The 22006-nt window shown below is 38.1% G+C and overlaps 1 protein-coding gene across 2 annotated transcripts in view; it reads right to left on the reverse strand.

Annotated features, from left to right (window-relative positions):
• Positions 1–1294: 1294 nt before the first annotated feature.
• LOC124605272 overlaps positions 1295–22006 on the reverse strand; it is a 277629-nt gene continuing 256917 nt past the window's right edge. For both annotated transcript variants that reach the window (XM_047136840.1, XM_047136839.1), the window contains exon 4: positions 1295–2581. In XM_047136840.1, coding sequence (XP_046992796.1) covers positions 2208–2581 — 374 coding nt within the window. In that variant the 3' untranslated portion in view covers positions 1295–2207. The remainder of the gene's footprint in view (positions 2582–22006) is intronic.

The raw sequence follows: 22006 nt of genomic DNA on the forward strand, positions 1-22006 counted from the left end.
GATCACAGTGATACTGCAATTAGACCCTACCACCCAGGAATATATGTCTACAGCATAACTAAACTGATCTGAGTTTAATTCCATCAGCTGATGAGAGTATGTCAGAAGTGACAACAGCTCACAGACACACAAAGCTGCTACTAAAACAGTCACAACAGCAGCACAGCAAGCGTACCAGACCAGGGGCCTCTACCTTCCCTCACAGTGTACATGCACATGCACAGGAGGGAGGGGAATGAGGAAGGGGAGAGGGAGTGGGAGCAGGGGAGACTGACTACCAGTGACAGGGGTTTGTGTAACATAGCTCTGAATAGGGACTTTGTCTAAAAACTGAACAAGTTGTTACACTTTTTGTACATCTTATCACAGATGAGCACTTCTTTTATTTTCATCATCATCATACACATAACTGCAGTCCATTGTGAATTTCTCACTGAAACTGGAACTTTGATAATCAAGTTGTGCTTTGAAAAACTAACAGAATTAGGGGATGAATATAAGGAAAGTAATTGGAAAGCCAGTTGCAACAAATAATGAAATGAGACTATTATTATTCATATTTTGTAGGTGGATGTTACATTAATGAGACAAAGAATCTAAAGATGGTATAAAAGTTAAAGAAAAGAAATACCACCACCATTGAAATTGCAGCTTTCAGAGTCCATGGTGTTCCAGTATGTTATATATAATATTAATGAACAGGTATGAACAAGATGTCCACACTGTATGTATTAAGAGTGGATATGACAGTTTCTGCAAAGAAAAAATGGTATTAAGAAAAGACAAACTAAGCAACAAATCAAATAACCACAAAATAGTAAAAAAAAAGCATAGAATTATTATTAGGGACAAATAGCAAAAAGAGAATTTTCTTGAAAATTATGTAGGTCAGAGACTCATTTTATCAAATATAGGTAACCTATCACATGCGCATGCTGGTAGAGTCTGAAGTATCTTTACTGAAACACTTGTATTTTGTTTTCTGAAATTTATTTCATGTCCCTTTTACAGCATCCATGATTGTCCATATGTCCAGTCTTTCATTTATACCTACTAAAACCAAATGAATACTTTTGTCCAGTGTTGATATAGATATATTAATTACTGAAAATTATATAGTTTTAATTTACATGCTTTTCTTAATAAATATGTGCAACAATGTAGAATCAGAGTGTTCTCAAGTATCTATCAGAAAAGAGGAAGGTTGATCAAGGAAGTTGGAGAAGAGAAGCAGGAGAGAAATAAAAAAAAAAAAAGAGAGAAGTAAAAATAAAACCATGGCATTTAAATAATATTAGAAGATATAAATATAACACAGTTTCATTTGTTAGAAAGTATACAAGAAATGACAAATTTGTGATCTGCTGCAACTAGTATTCTTAGTAATGACAGCAGTAGTATCTCCAAAAATATAGCCTCATTAGTCTCGGTGTAAATGAGATTTACAATGCATTGTGGCAATAACTTTTATTACTGATTTATGGTAAAAATCCTGTCAACATTTGATGTGCATTACATGAAGATTCAGTTTATATTCATCAAACTCTGTGATTAATGAAGACTGTAACAGCACAAGTGATAAATTATCACTCAAAGATACAAGTAATGGTTCTGATAATGATAATATTTAAAACTAAAACCATGGAAATAGGACTGCAGAAATATTGTTCAACTTTAGCACAGTATCCTGAGGAATTCTACATATTTATGATGGGAAACTGCACAAATAATACATAAAGATTACACTTTAAGTTCATGTAACAGCAACAGTAACTGTACACTGGCATACTTACAAAAGTTTTTAAATCACTATAAACAAATAAAATCCTTTATATTAACAGCCAATGAAATGTTTACTTTGAATAACTGAGTAGAAATGGTCCATAATCAAGTACTGCAAAATGAATTTTTCTTCAGCAACTTTCAAGCTATCATTGCTACACTGTGATGCACTAATCAGATAACCCGTGACAAATTTTAGAATATTGCCTTTCTTTCCCTTAAATGATCAGAATCAGTAGTTCAAAACAAGTATCACATTTACAACATATTTAAACAACATATAAATATATAAATACTATATTACTTCTTAAAATCTTCAAATATTTTAACTTGTTTCAAAAATATCACAAAAATAGTTTGATATTGTTACTCTCCTTTGCATTCAGTACCATGCTGTTTGCTGATCTGCAGTGTGCTTTGCTTGGTCAAGAGTTAGTAAGCAGCCCCAACTTTAGACCAAGGTTTGTTAGTCCCTTTGTTGCAGAAACCTGCCACACTGCTACTGCGCTAGCCGCTAGTACAACTGCTCCTTCCAGGTAAATAGCATAACATGTACGAACTGTACTTGATGTGAGTCCCACACCTCCAGAGGCTGTAAAATCCAGTGGGAACAGGAGGCAGTCAGAAAATGGGCGTGACCTGGCGGCGCCAAACACAATCACCCCAAAAATATAATAAGTTGCAATTGCAGCAGCAGGGAACAACTTCATCCATCGAGGAGCAGTGAAATGAGTTTCTCGATGTATGGTGCAATCCATACCATCTCGATGACTTGGAGTGCAGCGGCCCTCTTGATGCACTGTAATATAAAGTTTCTTAGTTACAAATCACATACAAGCACAGGAACAATTATGAAAGTGAACTGAAACTTCCTGGCAGATTAAAACTGTGTGCCCGACCGAGACTCGAACTCAGGACCTTTGCCTTTCGCGGGCAAGTGCTCAACCATCTGAGCTACCGAAGCACGACTCACGCCCGGTACTCACAGCTTTACTTCTGCCAGTACCTCGTCTCCTACCTTCCAAACTTTACAGAAGCCCTCCTGCGAACCTTGCAGAACTAGCACTCCTGAAAGAAAGGATATTGCGGAGACATGGCTTAGCCACAGCCTGGGGGATGTTTCCAGAACGAGATTATCACTCTGCAGCGGAGTATGCGCTGATATGAAACTTCCTGGCGGATTAAAACTGTGTGCCCGACCCAGACTCGAACTCGGGACCTTTACCTTTCGCGGGCAAGTGCTCTACCATCTGAGCTACCGAAGCACGACTCACACCCGGTGCTCACAGCTTTACTTCTGCCAGTACCTCGTCTCCTACCTTCCAAACTTTACAGAAGCTCTCCTGCGAACCTTGCAGAACTAGCACTCCTGAAAGAAAGGATATTGCGGAGGCATGGCTTAGCCACAGCCCGGGGGAGTGCTAGTTCTGCAAGGTTCGCAGGAGAGCTTCTGTAAAGTTTGGAAGGTAGGAGATGAGGTACTGGCAGAAGTAATGCTGTGAGTACCGGGCGTGAGTTGTGCTTCGGTAGCTTAGATGGTAGAGCACTTGCCCGCGAAAGGCAAAGGTCCCGAGTTCGAGTCTCGGTCGGGCACACAGTTTTAATCTGCCAGGAAGTTTCATATCAGCGCACACTCCGCTGCAGAGTGAAAATCTCATTATGAAAGTGAACTGTTAAATAAACTGCCCATCTATACATATAATTAGTGTAGACAGCAAATGAATTGTCACATACACACACACACACACACACACACACACACACACACACACACACACACACACGGGTGGACAAAAATATGGTACCAGTACGGCTTGAACATAAATGCACATGCTACACAGTCTGCAAGTTGCACCTGTGCAATGTCCTCAATATATTGCAAGTGTTAGTGGTCAGAAGAGTGTCCTGTGTAGTTGGGAGGGTATTTTGTTGGAGCTCAGTGCATTTGAATGTTGGCAAATTGTTGGTGATCATATGGTGGATGCTTCCATAATCACAGCAGCTGAAGTGTTTGATGTTTGAAGAGGCACTGTATCAAAGCTTTATACTGCATACAGGTAATGCAGAAAATCATCATTTGCTAAGTTACAATGAGGAAGAAATTATGCTGACAAGGGAACCTCCCCATCGCACCCCCCTCAGATTTTGTTATAAGTTGGCACAGGGATAGGCCATGAAAAACTGAACACAGATCAATTGAGAAAACAGGAAGAAGTTGTATGGAACTATGAAAAAAATAAGCAAAATATACAAACTGAGTAGTCCGTGTGTAAGATAAGCCACATCAAGGTATGTGCACACTGAGGAGCACCGTGGTCCCGTGGTTACCGTGAGCAGCTACGGAACGGAAGGTCTCTGGTTCAATCCTCCCTCGAGTGAAAAGTTTTAATTTATTATTTTCAGACAATTATCTAAGTTCATGCACTCAGACATGATCAACTTCGCTCTCCAAAATTCCAGGACATGTTCAGATTTGCTTGGACACATGCAGGATTTGACGGTCTAAACACGGAAAAACTTGAAAACGTTAAAAACGTATGTTTTGACAGAGCACATTGAAAACAGTGCGACTGTGAAACTGTTGCATTCATTTGTTGCCATTTATGTGACAAACTCTTATGTTTTCATCACTTTTTTGGGATTGATCATCACATCCACAAGAAAACCTAAATCGGGCAAGGTAGAAGAATCTTTTTACCCATTCGCCAAGTGTGCAAGTTAGGTGGGTCGACAACATATTCCTGTAATTTGACGCACATGCCATCACCAGTGTTGTATAGAATATTTCAGACGTGTTTTCCTGTGGAGGAATCGGTTGATCTATGAATTTGCAATCAAATGTTTTCGGTTCCTATTGGAGAGGCACGTCCTTTCGTCTACTAATCGCACGGTTTTGCGGTGCGGTCGCAAAACACAGACACTAAACTTATTACAGTGAACAGGAACATCAATGAATGAACGGTCAGATCGTAACTTTGCGAAAATAAAGTAAGTAAAATTTTTATTCGAAGGAGGACTCAAACCAAGGACCTCTAGTTCCGCACTTGATCACTCTAACCACGGGACCACAGCGCTCTTCAGCTTACATCGTCCTTGATGTTGCATATCTTACACTTGGACTACTCAGTTTGTATATTTTGCTTATTTTTTCATAGTTCCACACAACTTCTTCCTGTTTTCTTGATTGATCTGTGTTCAGTTTTTCAAGGCCTATCCACTGTGTCAATTTATAACTAAATCTGAGGGGGGTGCGATGGGGAGGTTCCCTTGTGATAAATCATGACATATGGTCACTGAACAGGACTGTGACAAAAAAATAAGTGGACAACAGCTGTAAAAGTAAAAATTCACTGTAGAACTGAACATCACACTCGCGAACCGTGTCAACACCAAACCAACACAAAAGGAGCTCCATAAGCAGGGAATTGCAGGATGAGCTAGAATTCCAAAACCACTCATCTCAGTGAGGCAAATCCCCCTAAGAGGGAAACATGGTGCTGAAGCCATAAAACCTGGACTATGAAGCAGAAGAAGAGTCTTATTCCAAATTTTGGTCAAGTTTACATCCCAGGAGTGAAGCATGGTGGGGGTTCATTGATAGTTTGGGCAGCCACATTATGGAATACCATGAGCCCCAAGGTTACTCTCTAAGGTCACATTACTTCCAAGGACTATATGACCATTCTGGCTCATCAGGCCCATCCTGTGGTACAATATCTGTTCCTCAATGGAGATGCTGTGCTCCTTGACAACAGGGCTGCTGTTCACACAGCTTGCATTGTCCAGGGCTTGTTGTGTAAGCACAAGGATGAATTATTGTTCCCTGGCCTTCACAGTCACCATATTTCAACATTACTGAGCCTTTGTGGTCTACCTCGATGTGGATGCTGTGAGATTGCTATCCACCTCCACTGCCACTACCTAAACTAGCCATTATTTTGTGGGAAGAACGGTATAAGATTCCCTTGTAAACCATACAGGACCTGTATTTATCCACTGCGAGACAAATGGAAGCTGTTTTGAATGCTAACAGTTTTACTACTCTGCATCAGGCATGGCAATGTACTGCATCTTGGCCCACACCCAGAGGGAAAAGAGGGGGAGGGGCAGGGAGAGGAAAACAGATAGGGAGAGGCAAGGGGGAGGGGACAGGTGGGTCAGAAGGAGAGGGTAGGGGGAGGGGTAAAGGAAGGGGCGAGGGGGAAGGGTCAAGGGGGGTGGTGGTGAGGGAGAGCGTGTAGAGCGAGGGTCGAGAACAAGAGGGGGGGGGAAGGAGAGAGAGTGAGGGTGGGGGGAGGGGGATGGAGGAGGGGAAGGGGGTGAGGAGGAGGTGGAGGGGATGGAAGGGGTGGGTGTGGAGATGGGGACTGAGAGGGGGCAGGGGTGGAGGAGGGGAGGGTGAGGGGAAGGGGAGGGTGAGAGGAAGGGGAGGGTGAGGGGAAGGGGAGGTGTTGGGGGGGGGGAGGACGAAGGGGAGGGGGCACAGGGGTGGGAGAGATAATTTAGTAAGTAGTTGTGAAAGAGAGTACACAACTGTGTAACTTTTAAGTGGAAAATCCATGATGGAATGTAACAATACGAGAGAAGGAAAGTTGCTACTCACCATATAGCCGAGATGCTAAGCTGTAATAGGCACAATAAAAAGATTCACACAGTCATAGCTTTTTGCCATTAAGGCCTTTGTCAGCAGTACACACACACACACACACACACACACACACACACACACACCTGCAGTCTGCGCTTGTGTGTGTGTGTGTGTGTGTGTGTGTGTGTGTGTGTGTGTGTGTGTGTGTGTGTGTGTGTGTACTGCTGACAAAGGCCTTAATGGCCGAAAGCTATGACTGTGTGAATCTTTTTATTGTGCCTATCGCGGCTCAGCATCTCTGCTATATGGTGAGTAGCAACTTTCCTTCTCTCATATTGTAACTTTTAAATGGTGTATTATTGTTTTAGCATTTCATTTCTGTTTACGGATATTAAAGCTTTCAGTGAAAAGATAACAGTGCTTTAACCTGAAATAGCAACTACTGAAAATATTGCACTAAAATGTCTATTTTCTCCATTTTCATATAGACCCTTTTAATATGAAGATCTATAGGGTCATTCCATATCAAGTCACCCAGGCCTTGACACCAACCATGTCAGATTTTGATGAAACTTCGTACAATTACTCCTTTTATCATCTGAAAGCACTTGTAAAATTGTTTTGCTCTATCTCTTTAGTTTTTTTTAATAAATTTTTAAAGTTTTTAGATTTGGCGTGGTTTCAGCAGTCGGAAATCGTAACTTAAACATGTCCTCACAACTAAAAAAAAATTATATATTAAAGAATACTCAAGATATCAGTATGAAATTTTGGAATAAGTTTGTGTATTATATCTAAATGTTAAAAAAAATTACCATAAAGATATATTAAAATCTTCCAAATGAAAAAAAATTTACAAGTTTTTTATTTTTATTTTTTTAGCTAACAGATGTTTAGTTTTACAAAAACTGCAATATCTAGAGTCTCAGACATGATAGAAAGCTCAAATTTGTTTTAAAATACTCTTAACTGTATAGGCTATTAGATAAAAGAAAAATTACATTGGCTTTTTAACCTGTTTAATAGTAATCTAATTTTTAAAATAATATTAATTGTATTTTAAAAATAAAAAGTACCAAGTGACTTAGACACCGAAAATAAGTTTTTGTCTTCTTGGAGTAACAATGTACGCTTGGATTTGGTTTTGTTACTCCTGTGTTTTGAAGTAAAAAATTATTACAGTGTTAAATAGTGCTTGGATAGTATTTCATTAAGTTTATTCGAACTTTCAGTAAGTACTGTTACTTAGTTTACAGAGATTCTTTTCCAATATCCTATAAAAGTAACCAGACCAAAAGTGAAATCAGTATGTCAGATACTCAAACCTGTAGCGTAGGGTTATTTAAAAAATCTGACTGTTTCCAAACAACCTACACACCTTCAAAAAAGTTACAACCGGTATCTGAATTGAGTGAGGAAGAAAAATATTTGAACCACTTAAGATCTGGAATTAATCTGTGTGAATTTAAGAATATATGTTCACACCACAGCTACCACTTTTTAAATGTTTTTGAAAAGTATCAAACAACATGTGTAGACCCACTAAAAAAAACACAAAAAGCCCATCAAAAAATCGTTGAGAAGTGTAGGCTTGGATCTTTCTAAACAATTACTGACAAAAAATATTAGCATAAAACCTGGACAAAAGCTTTGCTCAACATGCCGTAACTTTTGTGAGGAAAAATTAAGAGTTGAAGTCAATGAAAGTGAAACAGATGATGAAGTCATGGTTGAATTAGAATCATTGGAATCCAGAAATGAATCCCTCGTACAAACAAACATTGCTCTTGATTATTTAGATTTAACACCGATAAAGCTTCATGGCTTGTCAGAACAAAGTAAAGGGTCTTATTTTAAAAGGAAGGTTAGCAGTATTGAAAAGTCTGCAAAAAAGGCAGTTTCAAAAGCATTAAAATATGATGCACCAAGTTCTGATGATGACGAAGAAGATAAAAGTGTGGTTGAGAAAGCAGAGGATTTTGATGTAATGATTTCTCTTATGAAAGAGAAGATTTCATCTGTTGGGAGGTCTAGAAAAATCCAGATTCTGACCTTGGCTCCAGATTCTTGGACTCGAAATAAAGTGATGAAAGAATTTAATGTAAGTGAGTACATGGTGCGACAAGCTAGAAAGCTAAAATCTGAAAAGGGTATTTTGGAAACTCCTGGTCCAAAAAAAGGTAAAACTCTTTCTGAAAATACAGTAAGACTTGTAACAGATTTTTATGAAAAGGATGAAAGTTCCAGAGTGCTACCTGGAACAAAAGACAAAGTAAGTGTTCAAAAAAAATGTGTACATGCAAAAAAGACTCATTTTGTGTAACTTGAGAGAATTCTGTTATTCTTTCAAATGGGAGAATCCTGAGGTAGAAGTAGGATTTTCAAAATTTTGTTTCTTGAGACCTAAATGGTGTATCCTTGCTGGTGCTGCAGGCACACACACTTTATGTGTATGCAGTATCCACCAGAATGTTAAACTATTACTGGATGCTGTGAAAATTGAAGAATCTTATAAAGACCTAATTAAGATGCTTGTGTGCAACACAGAAAACCAAAACTGCATGCTACATCATTGCAACAGCTGTCCTGCAAATACTGCACTAGCAGAGTGCTTAACTGAAAAACGAAGTGAAGATTATGATTTAGAAGAAGAAAATGTAATCAGTCAGTGGGTTAACACAGACAGGGCAGAAATGATCAAACAGTCTATCAGTGTTGAAGACTACATTTCTTTATTGGTTAGGTCATTGGAAAAGCTCACCCCACACTCGTTTATAGCAAAATCCCAATCAGCAGCCTTTAAAAGATTGAAAGAAGACCCACCACCCAAAACAGCAATTATTGTGATGGATTTCAGTGAAAATTATTCCTTTGTTATGCAAAATGAGATCCAAAGTTACCAGTGGAACAGAGGTGGTTGTACTCTACACCCAGTTGGAGTTTTTCTAAGAAATGAGGAAAACAATATTTTTGTTTCCAACCACTGTTTTATTAATGATGACCATGAACATGACACTGGTTTTGTTAAATTTGTACAAAAAGAAATTACAAAGTGGCTGTCATTACATCATACTGACATTGACTCAGTTCACTACTTTACAGATGGTTGTGCTGGGCAGTACAAAAATAGAAACAGTTTTAAAAATTTGACTGAACACTTGAGAGACTTTAATTTGAAGGCCCAACACTCTTTTTTTGCAACAAGTCATGGGAAGTCAATTTGTGATGGCCTAGGAGGAACTATTAAAAGAATTTTAAGGAAAGCCAGGCTACAGCTTTCAGACAAAGAACAAATAATGACAGCAATCGATGTGTACAAGTTTTGTGAAAAAAATATTGAAAACATTCATTTTCAATTTATTGACAAAAAAGAAGCTGATTTGCTACGGTTAAAACTAGAAAAATGTTTTTCAGCAACCCGAACCATTCCTGGAACAAGAAGTTTTCATAACTTCAAACCACTTCCAACAAACAACCTTGAAATTAGAAGGAAAGATAGTGTAAAACCCTCCTTAGTCTTTCCTTTCCATTCTTCTACTGATTGGGTTCATGTTGAACCATCCATAAATAGCTATGTGGCTGCAAATTATGATGGTAACTGGTACTTTGGACTGGTAAAAACAATATTCAATGATGAAGAAGATGCAGAAATTCTATTTCTACATCCTTCAGGACCAGCTGCATCATTTTATTGGCCTGAAAGAGAAGATTCTTGCATAGTGCCTTTGGAGCACATAGTCTGTGTAGTAGACGCACCTCAATCAAGCAGCACTGGAAGAATGTATTACTTCAAAAAAGACTGTATCAAAAGAACTGAAAGCTCTTGGATGAAGTGGAAAAACAGTTTGAATCAGCACTAATGTTTATTAAATAACAAAATTACTCAAAAAATTCAATGTTTCAAGCAATCAGTTGGGTTATACATAAGTGTCATAAGTACACTATCTTTGTACATAATTCTAATGTAATCTACTATAATTAATAAACATGTTAAAAAGCCATCATTATTTTTGTTTTATCAAGTAGCCTATATGTTTAAGAGTAAATTAAAACAAATTTGAGCATTCTATCAGGTCTGAGACTCTAGATATAGCAATTCTTATAAAACAAAACATCCGTTAAAAAGAAAAAAATACATATATATATAATTTTTTTTCATAGAAAATATTAATATATTATAATAGTATCATTTTTATCTTCAAATATGTATAATAAATAAACTTGCTGCAAAAATTCATGATGTTATCTAAAAGGAGTTTTTACGATATGCAATTTTAAAGTTTTGAATACAAATTAAATTTACCATTTGCGAAGGTTCGGAAAACGCATAACATAAAAACTTTAAAAATTTTTAAAAAAAACTATAAGAAATACAGCAAAGAAAATTTGCAGGTGTTGTCAGGATGGTATTAGAACCATTTGAGGCAAATTTCATGAAAATCTAAGGTGGTGGGTGAAAAATTTATTTTTTATTGGGTGATTTGACATGGAATGACCCTATACACAGTCAGCGTGACAGGTACTGGTGCTTAGAATAGATATTTTACTCTGCAGTAGAACATACACTGCAATGAAACTTCTTGACAAATTCAAACCATCATTTGTGTCAGAAACTGAACTTGCGGAACTTGTGTCTTTATTTGCTTTCTAATTATGTGCACAGACCTCAAGTTTTGCCCTGCCAGTAGCTACCTCCCATTTTTCCAAACTTTATAGAAGGTATTAAGTGTGGGAGTGTGGGAGAAACACTGTTCCAGATTGGAATCTGCGTCATACTTTGAGATCTGTTTAATGCCTACAAAAATCTGTGTACGTAGATTAAATGCTTCCAAAATAAGGAGCGCAAATGAAATCAGAATATCATGCAAAACTTTGAGACGACTACTTAGCATCGAGAAGGCCAGATGATACCAGAATTAAATCGTATTATAAAATTCTAGGTAAAGTCAACAGAGCATAAATTACAAGGAAGATAAGCTCCTCTAGCAACAAATGAAGACCTATTGGGAACATAGTAAATATGTGACAGGGAAAACAAATCAGGAAAAGGGAAATTTTATTACAGGTGAATTATGAACTGATCAATGATACTCTCAGAATTACAGGTACCTTTAATAACTTTTTCTCTGTCAATAATTGGTAATTTAAGACTGACCACTTTAGTGGTAGGTAGCCTACAGATTGTAAGAAAACATCCTGAAACAATATTGATAAAGTTTAACTACATCCTACATCTAAAAAGCTTTCGATACTGCTGGCTCTCTTAAAAATAAATATTTAAGTGGTTATGAAATTATTAGTAAAACAATCAACTGATGTTCAACTCAGCTTTGTAATATACTAAGTTACTTATGTAAACAATCATTTCAGAGCAATATTTTTCAAAACAGGGTTTTAGTTACCAACACATCTCATTATTGGCAGTATTTTAAAATGTTGAATAGATAATTTAAAACAGACTTTACAAACACATAGAAAAAAAATTCTTAGCAGCTAACAGCTTGGATTTTGAAAAGTACTGTACGTAATCAGACTACCTTTATCTCGACACACAATGTGCTAGAGGTAATCATAATGGTGTTAGTCCTCCTCTAGATATTCACTCCACAGTGTGGTAAAGTGTCTCCAAAGATGGATGGTGAAGTGGAGACCTTGGTTGTAGAAGTTTGTCAAAATGGCTGCCACACAATGGTTTCTTCATCTGAGGAAAGTGGAAGAAGTTACTGGGTGCTACACAGGGTGAATATTTTGGTGGGGAGAGGGGGGGAAGGCCAAATTTTGGAAGCACAAAGAAGAAACATGTGTGACTGGATTCTGTGCAGTCACACATGCTGTAGAGCAAAAACATCCTCTTGGACAGCTCCTGCATTGCTTCTTCTTGACAGCCTCCCATGATTTTGTCAGAAGGTTTTGAGAGTATGCTCTGGTGATAGTTTGCCCCTTTATGAGCATAATCTCTCAGCACCACACCATGGCAGTCCAAGAAACACTCAGCTCCAGCTTGCCTGATGATGGGTAGGTCATCATCTGTTTTGACAGAGGTGAATCTACATTTCCATGCTTGCTTTGCTCCTTTACCTTGGGATCACATTGTTACATCCAGTACCTGTCCATGGTGATTAGGCCACTGAAGAACTAATCTGAATAGGCTTGACACAACCACAGCACTTCTGTTGCTGCCTATGACTTTTTGAATGGATGTGAGCAGTCACAGAACCCACTACTTAATGAACTTTATCATAATAAATAAAACTCTTCTGGGTCCATGATGCATTGTCAGTGTGTAAAACTTCTGACATTTTTGCCACTATTGCAAGTGGCCTTCCTCAGGGTGTTTCTTTTGCTAATTGTTGACTGAGAAAAGTTTGGTTCTTATATACTGGTGGAAGAGGCTGTTACTGATCTCCAATAAGGTACTTGTGATTATATATTGATTACAATTTTAATTTAAAAACCCACAGTTTTATATTCTTGTGTGAAAGTCTACAAAATGTTACTGCATCAAAAAGAAATTTCACTCAAAAATTATGACACAAATTGCTGTTCATTACTTACCTTCAAGAGGCAAAATACCACAATCATTGACAGACACAGTAAAAACATATGACACTATCATGACTTTCAGAACCAATACTTCCTTGCTTGGAGGTGGAGAGAGGGATAGATCTGGGAATGTTAAAAATGAAGGGCAGAGCCCTTAGGGGATGAGAGGACAGGGGGAGACAAAGAGGAAAATTAGAAGAAGAGGAGGAGGAGCGGCTCTTTTGAAAGAAGCCAGTTTTCTTCGAATTTACATGATGTATGTGTGTTCAGCATCTCTTTCTAAACCACTGGACTAATTTTTAGCAGCTTTGGTATGAGAATCAGCACTGTGGCAGTTAGAATCTTCTAGCTCCTGTAGGAACAGAGGTATGGGCTAAAAGGCTGCCTTCCACAACAAGTGTCTTGTGCAGGTAGTATCAGAAAGCCTCCTAGGGGTATACACTTGCAGATGTGCAGGGGAAGGGGATGGCCAGAAAGAGAGGGAGGAGGAGATGGATAGAGAACGGGTGTAGGACGGGTAGATACAGGAGGTAGGTGGCACATGTAGAGAAACAGTGGCCAGGTTGAAAAGGAAGAGGGGAGGGGGTGGAGATGGACAGAGAAAAGGGAAGGAGGAGGTAGCCAGAGGGAGCAGGGAGTAAGATATAGTCAGAGAGAGGGGCAGAGGAGATGCAAGAAGAGAGGAGTGGGAGGAGATGAAGAGACAGAGCTTGTGGAGAGGAGATGGACAAATAGAGGTGGGAGGATGATGTGGACAGAGAGGCAATAGGAGGAAGAAGTGGACACAGAAACGCAAAGGAGGGAATGTGTGCAATATATGTGTTGAACACATACATGGGCAAAGCCTTGGGCAAAAGGATATATAGTGATTCCTATAATTATCATTGTGAATAGATTAGCACTAGTCATAATCTGTTGTTAGTATATTTTACAAAAGCAGGCCGCAGAAGCTGCCTGTTAATTTATAATTTGATGGTTCCACATCACGGAAGGCTCTCTTTCATTATGGGGTTTATGAAACAATACATCTATCTGAACGAATGAATGAAGGAATGAATGAACAGTTCTAAAGAAGTTTTGTTTAAGTGTACACTCAGCTGCAAATGAAAGGACAGGGTTCATGGTAAAACTTCATATATACATTAATTGAAAAACAACTTACAGATCATGACAAAATCACATTTAAGAGGACTAATATAACTCGTGAGCATATTGAAAGTAACTGGTGAGTGATGAATATGTCTAGAGAACACATTATCAGTAAAGACAGTGTGGTAAGAACTGCTGAAACAAAACACTGATGTTTTAACTACTATTCTCAAACTGTTTTCAAAGTAAGTGAATGATAAATGAACTTTCAGTGGTGCAAGGAATATAAAATCTCTACTACTAGCAACAAAAACTTGATTGACCAGATTACTTTTACACTGTTCTGTATTGCAATACATGTTTGAATCTGAAGGGCATTGTGAGTATTGTCTTCTTCCAAGTATTGAAGCTTCTGTATTGGTCTAGGATGTCATATCATGAGTTTCAATAGTACCTATGGTCATATTAATGGAAAGGTAAATGGCAACGTGTATAAATGTGTATTAGGTGACATCATTCACTCAGAGGTACAGGCATTGTTCCCTGTAGGGCATCACATCTTCTAAGATAATTATGTCAACACTCACATAGCTGGTTAAACATTGGTTTGAAAATCAAATAACAAACCTTTCTTGAACTCCACAACTGAGCTAGTGTGATATGTGTTGGAAATACAATTACGTATCCATTTTCCTCCTTCAACATCTCTCAAGGAGTAGTACAAAATCTCACTGATCATCTTTCATAATTTATATGAAGTGATCCCCAAGAGGAGTCAGGGTTTTGTGGATGAAACAAATGACCATACACTACAGTAATTGACTCTGCTTTAATGGGTATGTTGGTAAGAGCACTGACTAAAAAAGGAAAATATGATGGTGTGAAATTCAATATAGCACACAACTATAATCTGTTAGGATGAATTGTGAGAGCAGTTACTATTCCAATAAAGAAGGTTCAGCAACTTTAAGAGCATATCTTTTCTTGAGTTTCATTGACATTTAGTCTATCATTCCCATAATTTACAATTTCCTCTCAGATTACTACTAACTCATCTCAAATTATTTGTAACCTCGGTGAATTCAAAATTGTAAATGACTGACGTATTCTTAATTAAAAATTTTGTTGTTACTGTTGTCATCATTGTCATTATCATCTTCAGTCTGAAGACTGGTTCCCTGCGGCTCTCCTTGCTAGTCTATCCTGTGTAAGGCTTTTCATCTCTGCATAACTACTACAACCTACATCCATTTGAACTCCAAGACACTATCCATTCTGTTCAACTGCTCTCCCAAGTCTTCTGCCATTTATGACAGAATTGCTATGTCAATGGCAAAACAGTTTTTATTTCTTCTCTCTTCACTTGAGTTCCATTTTAAAATTTGTCCTTGCTTTCCTTTACTGCTTGCTCAATGTACAGACTGAATAACATTGGGGATAAGCTACAAACCTGCCTCATTCCCTTTCCAACCACTACTTCCCTTTAACATCCTTTGACTCCTATAACTGCAGACTGGTTTCTGTACAAGTTGTAAATTATCTTTTGCTCCTTGTATTTTATCCCTGCTACCTTCAAAATTTCAGTTAGTGTAGACCAGTCAACAATGTCAAAAGCTTTCTCTAAATCTACAAATGCTATAAATGTAGGTTTGCCTTTCTTCATTGTATCTTCTAGCAAATGTCACAGATTCTCAGCATTGCCTACCGTATTCGTATATTTTTTTGGAACCCCAACCAATCTTCCTCAAATTCAGCTTCTACCAAGTTTACGGTAAAATAAACGAAGACTGGGTGTTAATTTATTTTGTTAGTAGATAAATGATAAGAAAAGTTTCATAAAAACAAAAAGTGGGAGGATGTGTTAGGGAGTTGGAGTTGATGCCTCAGAGGGAGGCAGCATGTGTGTGGGATAGGTATTTGGGAAGGAGGGGCAGCAGGTGCATGAGACAGGAAGCCAATACACAGTCACCACAGCTGGTGAGTTTGTGTGGGGCACAATGAAAATGATGTGTACATGTCGACTGGGAGGGGATGACAGGCCAGAGGAAGAGAAGACTATTGGGTAGAGGGTCCTGTTCACAGTGCATTTCTCATGAAGCTTTAAAATGAACATTGCTTCTTGACATGCAGCTAACAGAATTTTTCGGTTCTTGGAAACAATATTCACATAACTTCGAGGAAGAGAGGCTACTGAGATAAATTTTTAATTTAATTTTGAAATGACAGAGATTTCCAATTTCTTGCTTTATGTAGGATGGTAACTAGCTGAATACTTTTTGCCAAAGTACATAACTACCGTTCAAAATACAGGAAAGAAGGCAAAGTCTACCTCAAAATTTTTATGTGCCATGTATAGTGATTGTGCCCACTAGAATTCAGCTGGAACTGATTATTGTTGCCAAAAAAAAGGCCATTAAGGAGCAAATGTATTAAGAAGCATGTGTAAGAATTCTGAGCCACTTGAAAACACTTTGGGGCAAGGTGTAGAGTTATCTGTTTTTACCATTCATTTCTGCTGAATAAGCACACACTTTTTGCTTGCGGTACACTGCTCCAGACTAATTCTGTAGAACAACAAGAAATTAAAATATCTAAAACAAGCCAACATTAGTCTTCAGATCAATACAATGAGAGCTACTTTTCAGAACAAAACATAGTGAACTGAGGCTTGCTGATTAGTTTATCTATGTGTTTGACTCCATTTTACCTTGTTATTCAATTGGACTTTAAGGGGAGATTGTACCTTATATACTTACAATGTTAAGTTTGTCAATTTTAGATGCATTTATCTTGTGAATGGTTCTTGATAATGTTATAAAATTTTAATGGCTGGAGGAGCAAGAGTCTTTCTCCATTGACCTGTTTTTGTAGATAAGTCACTTGCACAATTTATTTTTTAGAGAATTTTTTGCAAGTTGTAAAATTTTTTCCTCATATTTAAGCTTCTAAAATATTAAAATGAACTTCTCTTAAAAATTCATCATTGATGTTCACCCCAGTTTCTGTAGGTTGTGTAAGTTTCACTGTTCTATGATGATAAGTTCCTGAAGAAAATGTAACTAATCATTTAAAAAAATAAAATCTCAGGAATCCAGCTTTAAAGATGAACATAGTTTGATAGTTTGTTACTGATGTTAGAACAGTCCTGCACCATACCCTGGGTCATCTGCATTTTCTTCATCCTCCATGGCTCTCTTAGCATTCCTTGAGTGCATTCCTGCCTTCCTAGCTACCGTAGTCATTTCATAATCTGCTTTCTTCACATGGACAGCATCCAATTTGGAACGTGCCATCACCATATTTTCCCCAGGTTATATGCCTCTGCATCATAAACACCCAAATTCAATGTATCTTTACCCACAAATACTGTTCTAGGAATTCTAGACCATATGTCACTGTTAAATGATTGATTTGGGTACTTGAAGGACAAGGAACAAGTGAATGCAGAACACAAACAGGGCAGCCAACTGCGAGCAAGAAATATTTTCACAAATCAGCAAATTAGGTTTCTGAAGTTCAAGAAGTTGACAGAAGGCAAAAGGGGGACATGGCAACATGTGCTGCCCTTAAAGTAAATGAATATTTAAAACCTTTAATGGCTAAAATGCCCTTAGAAAACATGTTTCTCTAGTAAAATACACTCCCAGGAATGTTTATGCGCAAGAAAATATTTTTTTTCCCTATTTTGTCCCCTACAAAGGTACAATCTCCCCTTAAGGAACACAATGGGTTCACATAGCATATGACCACCAATGCCTACAATTTGAGTCTTTATGAGATTAAAACTATAACCATCGTTTGAAACCTGTTCAGCTATAATCTGAACTGTGTATGGTAAGGTTTTGTTTGTGTCCTTGATTACTATGCTTGTGTTTTATCAGCAAACATTACAGTTTGTACACCACTCTTTGAACTAATTGGTAGATCATTTATGTTGGTTAAGGGCAAGAGTGGGGGTATTACCAACGTTTGTGGGACTCCACATGTTATGTTTCCCATTTTGAGGTGGGCATCATGCCTGTGATAAAATCTGTCAGTGATACCTTCTGATTTCTGCTGTGAAGATAAGACTCCACTCACACAAGAGGAATGCCTTTAATGCCACAACAATTTAGTTTGCAAAGTATAAGTTTTTTTATTCACACATTCCAAGGCTTTAGCTAGATCACAAAATATTTAGTTCTGTCAGGACTTTATTTGTGAGGTCTTGTTGTCTCTGTAGACAATCCTTTATCAAAATCAAAGTTAAACTGAAGGTCAGTTAATAAGTTCTGCCCAGATAAGTGAGTCAGTATTCCATTATAGGCTACTTTCTCAAAAAGTCTTGAGAAGACACAAAGGAGTGAGATGGATCTTTCAATATGGATGTTTGACATATCTCCAGTTCTATAGGTGAATGTTACTATAGTACTGATTAATGACGAAGGTAACATAAGGGGAAGGCTATGCACGAGATTTTAATAGTCTGCTAGAAACACAATAATAGACATTAAAATTAGTAATTTTTAATGACCTGGTGAATTCTGATGCAGTGTCTGCTCAAGTAAGCCTAATACATATGTATTTGGTTGCTTATTTGTAGGTGCAATGTTTCCTGCCATGATGAGGAGATAATCACTGAATTTAGTGGCAAGTGATTTGAATGTATCAAAATTTCTACTAAACCTTTTTTTTGTGGTCTCAGTTTCATTTGGATCCCTAGCTTTGCTTGCTTCTTTTTTTAATAAAGTCCCAAACTATTTTTGCATTATTCTTGGAATTTTTTTGAACATAGTACTCATGTTTTGATTTTTTTGAGAACAGAGAGGAGTAGTTTACAACAATGGTGGTAATGTAGTTTTGGCTATTGGCATGGTTTGCCCTCTGTATTTGGTAGAGCTCTCGCTTACCAGTGAGAAATGATACTCCATTCCCCATAGTTATCTAACTATTATCCTTGCTTATCCTCAAGTCTATACTTTTTTGTGTTAGGGAAAACAAGACTCAGAGTGCTGCAAAAAAAATGTTATTCGAGTTAAATGTTCCATTTACACCTGTCTTAAATTTTTCCCCAGAGTTCTTCTTTTAATTTATCTCTAAATGCTGTGAACCAGTCACTATTTATGATTTAGTGATATAATACATTTCTTTATGATTTGTCCCAACTGTTCAGCATACATGTATTTCATTTTTAACATTTGATTATCATGATTAGATAAACTACACTGGCAACTCTTTAACAGTTAAAAAATTTCATGAAATGTATTGACAGTTGCAAATACAGACAACAATCGGCTGTATAATGAAATGACAATAATGAAAATTTGTGCCAGACGGACTCGAACCCAGATTTCCTGCTTTATGCAACCAGTCACCTCAACTGCTCTGGTTATCTGTGCATGACTCATGGCCAGACCCAAACTCCCATATGTCTGTTGATGTTTTACCTCCCCCCTTGCCCACATGATGTTTTACCTCTCCCCTTGCCCACATTTTAATTAATAACACTCTTAACTTGTTTTTAACCTTCTATGTAGGTCCAGGGCATGAGAAGTATAGTTAATATTTATAGTATCTACTGCAGTAGCATCAATATGAAATGTCACAGCCATACATGGGAGACCATCCCGCTCTGTGTTTGTTTCTTAAACAGCGGATTTAACAGTCCTACAAGTTATCAGCAAAAGCCACAATGTGTGTCCTACAGCTACTCTTCCTTTCTTTATGTGATACCATGCACTATTCATAGTTACATCTATTCCAGGTTATTTCCAAGTGCTAAAATATTCTCTTTGTATCAAATGGAAAATTCTCTCAGAAAGCTACAAGAGACTATATTATGAGACAGAATATCTGGCCATTACTAATCTTCAGGAAAAATGTCAGTATTGCCTTTAGGCCCTTATAAAATTCCAACAGCGGTTTTTTTTACTAATAATTACTTCCTCAGGAACTACTGAACAAGGTTAAAAAGGAAGGGCAAGTCACTCAGGCACTTGGATGAGAGGGACCTTACAACAGATAGGAGCTATTACTTCCAAAATCTACAGTTGTGTACTTTTATAGATGTCTATCAGCAGCACTGACATTTCTCCTGAAGGTAAGGTCTGTCTCATAATTTTAGATTTTTCAACTTCTCTCTTTGACAGAAGTGGACCATAAGGGTAAGATTTTTGTGGTTCAGAATGACAGATACATACTCTATGTGATCAAAAGTATTCGGACACACAGCTGAAAAGGACTAAAAGTTCGTGGCACCCTCCATCACTAATCATGGAATCCAGTATGGTGTTGACCCACCCTTAGCCTTGATGACAGCTTCCACTCTCGCAGGCACATGTTCAATCAGGTGCTGGAAGGTTTCTTGGGGAATGGCAGCCCATTCTTCATGGAGTGCTGCACTGAGGAGAGGTATTGATATCTCTTGGTGATACCTGGCACGAAGTTGGCATTCCAAAACATCCCAGAGGTGTTCTATAGGATTCAGGTCAGCACTCTGTGGGGCCAGTCCATTACAGGGATGTTTTTGTTGTGTAACCACTCCACCACAGGCCGTGCATTATGAATAGGTGCTTGATCGTGTTGAAAGATGCAATCACCATCCCTGAATTGCTCTTCAACAGTGGGAAGCAAGAAGGTGCTTAAAACATCAACGTAGGCCTATGCTGTGATAGTGCCACGCAAATCGACAGAGTGCAAGTCCCGTCCATGAAAAACACACCCACACCATAACATCACTGCCTCCAAATTTTACTGTTGGCACTGAATTTTACTGTTGGCACTTCACATTCTGGCAGATGATGTTCACTGGGCATTCTCCATACCCACACCCTGTCATTGGATCACTACATTGTGTACTGTAATTTGTCACGCCACACATTTTTCCACTGTTCAATCGTCCAATTTTAATGCTCCTTACATCAAGCGAGGTGCTGTTTGGCATTTATCGGCGTGATGTGTGGCTTATGAGCAGCCGCTCGACCATGAAATCCAAGTTTTCTCACCTCCTGCCTAACAGTCATAGTACTTGCAGTGGATCCTGATGCAATTTGGAGTTCCTGTGTGATGGTCTGGATAGACGTCTGCCTATTTCACATTATGACCTTCTTCAACTGTCGGCAGTCTCTGTTAGTCAACAGACAAGGTTGGCCTGTATGCTTTTGTGCTGTACATGTCCCTTCATGTTTCCACTTCACTATCACATTAAAAGCAGTGGACTTAGGGATGTTTAGGAGTGTGGAAATATCGTGTACAGACGTATGGCCCAAGTGACACCCAATCACCTGACCATGTTCAAAGTCTGTGATTTCTGCGGAGCACCCCATTCTGCTCTCTCAAGATGTCTAATGACTACTGAGGTTGCTGATATGGAGTACCTGGCAGCACAATGTACCTAATATGAAAAACATATGTTTTTGGCGGTGTCTGGATACTTTTGATCACATACTGTATGATGAGTTGGGTACCTGCTATGTCCACATATTCAGTATGGTGTAGTTCTGGCACGTGGTTATCCATTATAAAATTGGATGTCTTGGAGATTTCCCTTAGAGATAGCTACAACGTGAGCATGTAATGCCTTCCATTGACTTTGAGAGATCTTTTCTGATACTGGTATAACCTTACACAATGATGCTGCAAGGTGTATGGGACACTCACTGCATGGATATGGGGCTTTGGTCTGGCCATATGCAAATCAACTGTGAGGCCACAGTGGCTCAAAGTTGCACTACTTATTGCCTCAGGGTCCTCCTGGAGATTCCAGTGAAGTGGCAGTTCTCATGCGGGTGGTTTTTAAGTAAATTTTTTTTTGACAGTTCTGTACAAGTCTTGCAGCAAAGAACTTTTCATTAAATGAAATTTTGACCCCTGATGTCATACATTTGGTATCATTTTAGCCAATGCATACAGGTGCAGTTCTCAGTCCTTCGATTTCCAACAGACTAGTTATCACACCTTGTTGAACAACTGATTGTTGACATGTTACTTATATCTATTGTGACCAGAAAGCACAATAAAGTCACT

This window comes from Schistocerca americana, chromosome 3, assembly GCF_021461395.2.
Source record: "Schistocerca americana isolate TAMUIC-IGC-003095 chromosome 3, iqSchAmer2.1, whole genome shotgun sequence".
NCBI classification, from domain to species: domain Eukaryota; kingdom Metazoa; phylum Arthropoda; class Insecta; order Orthoptera; family Acrididae; genus Schistocerca; species Schistocerca americana.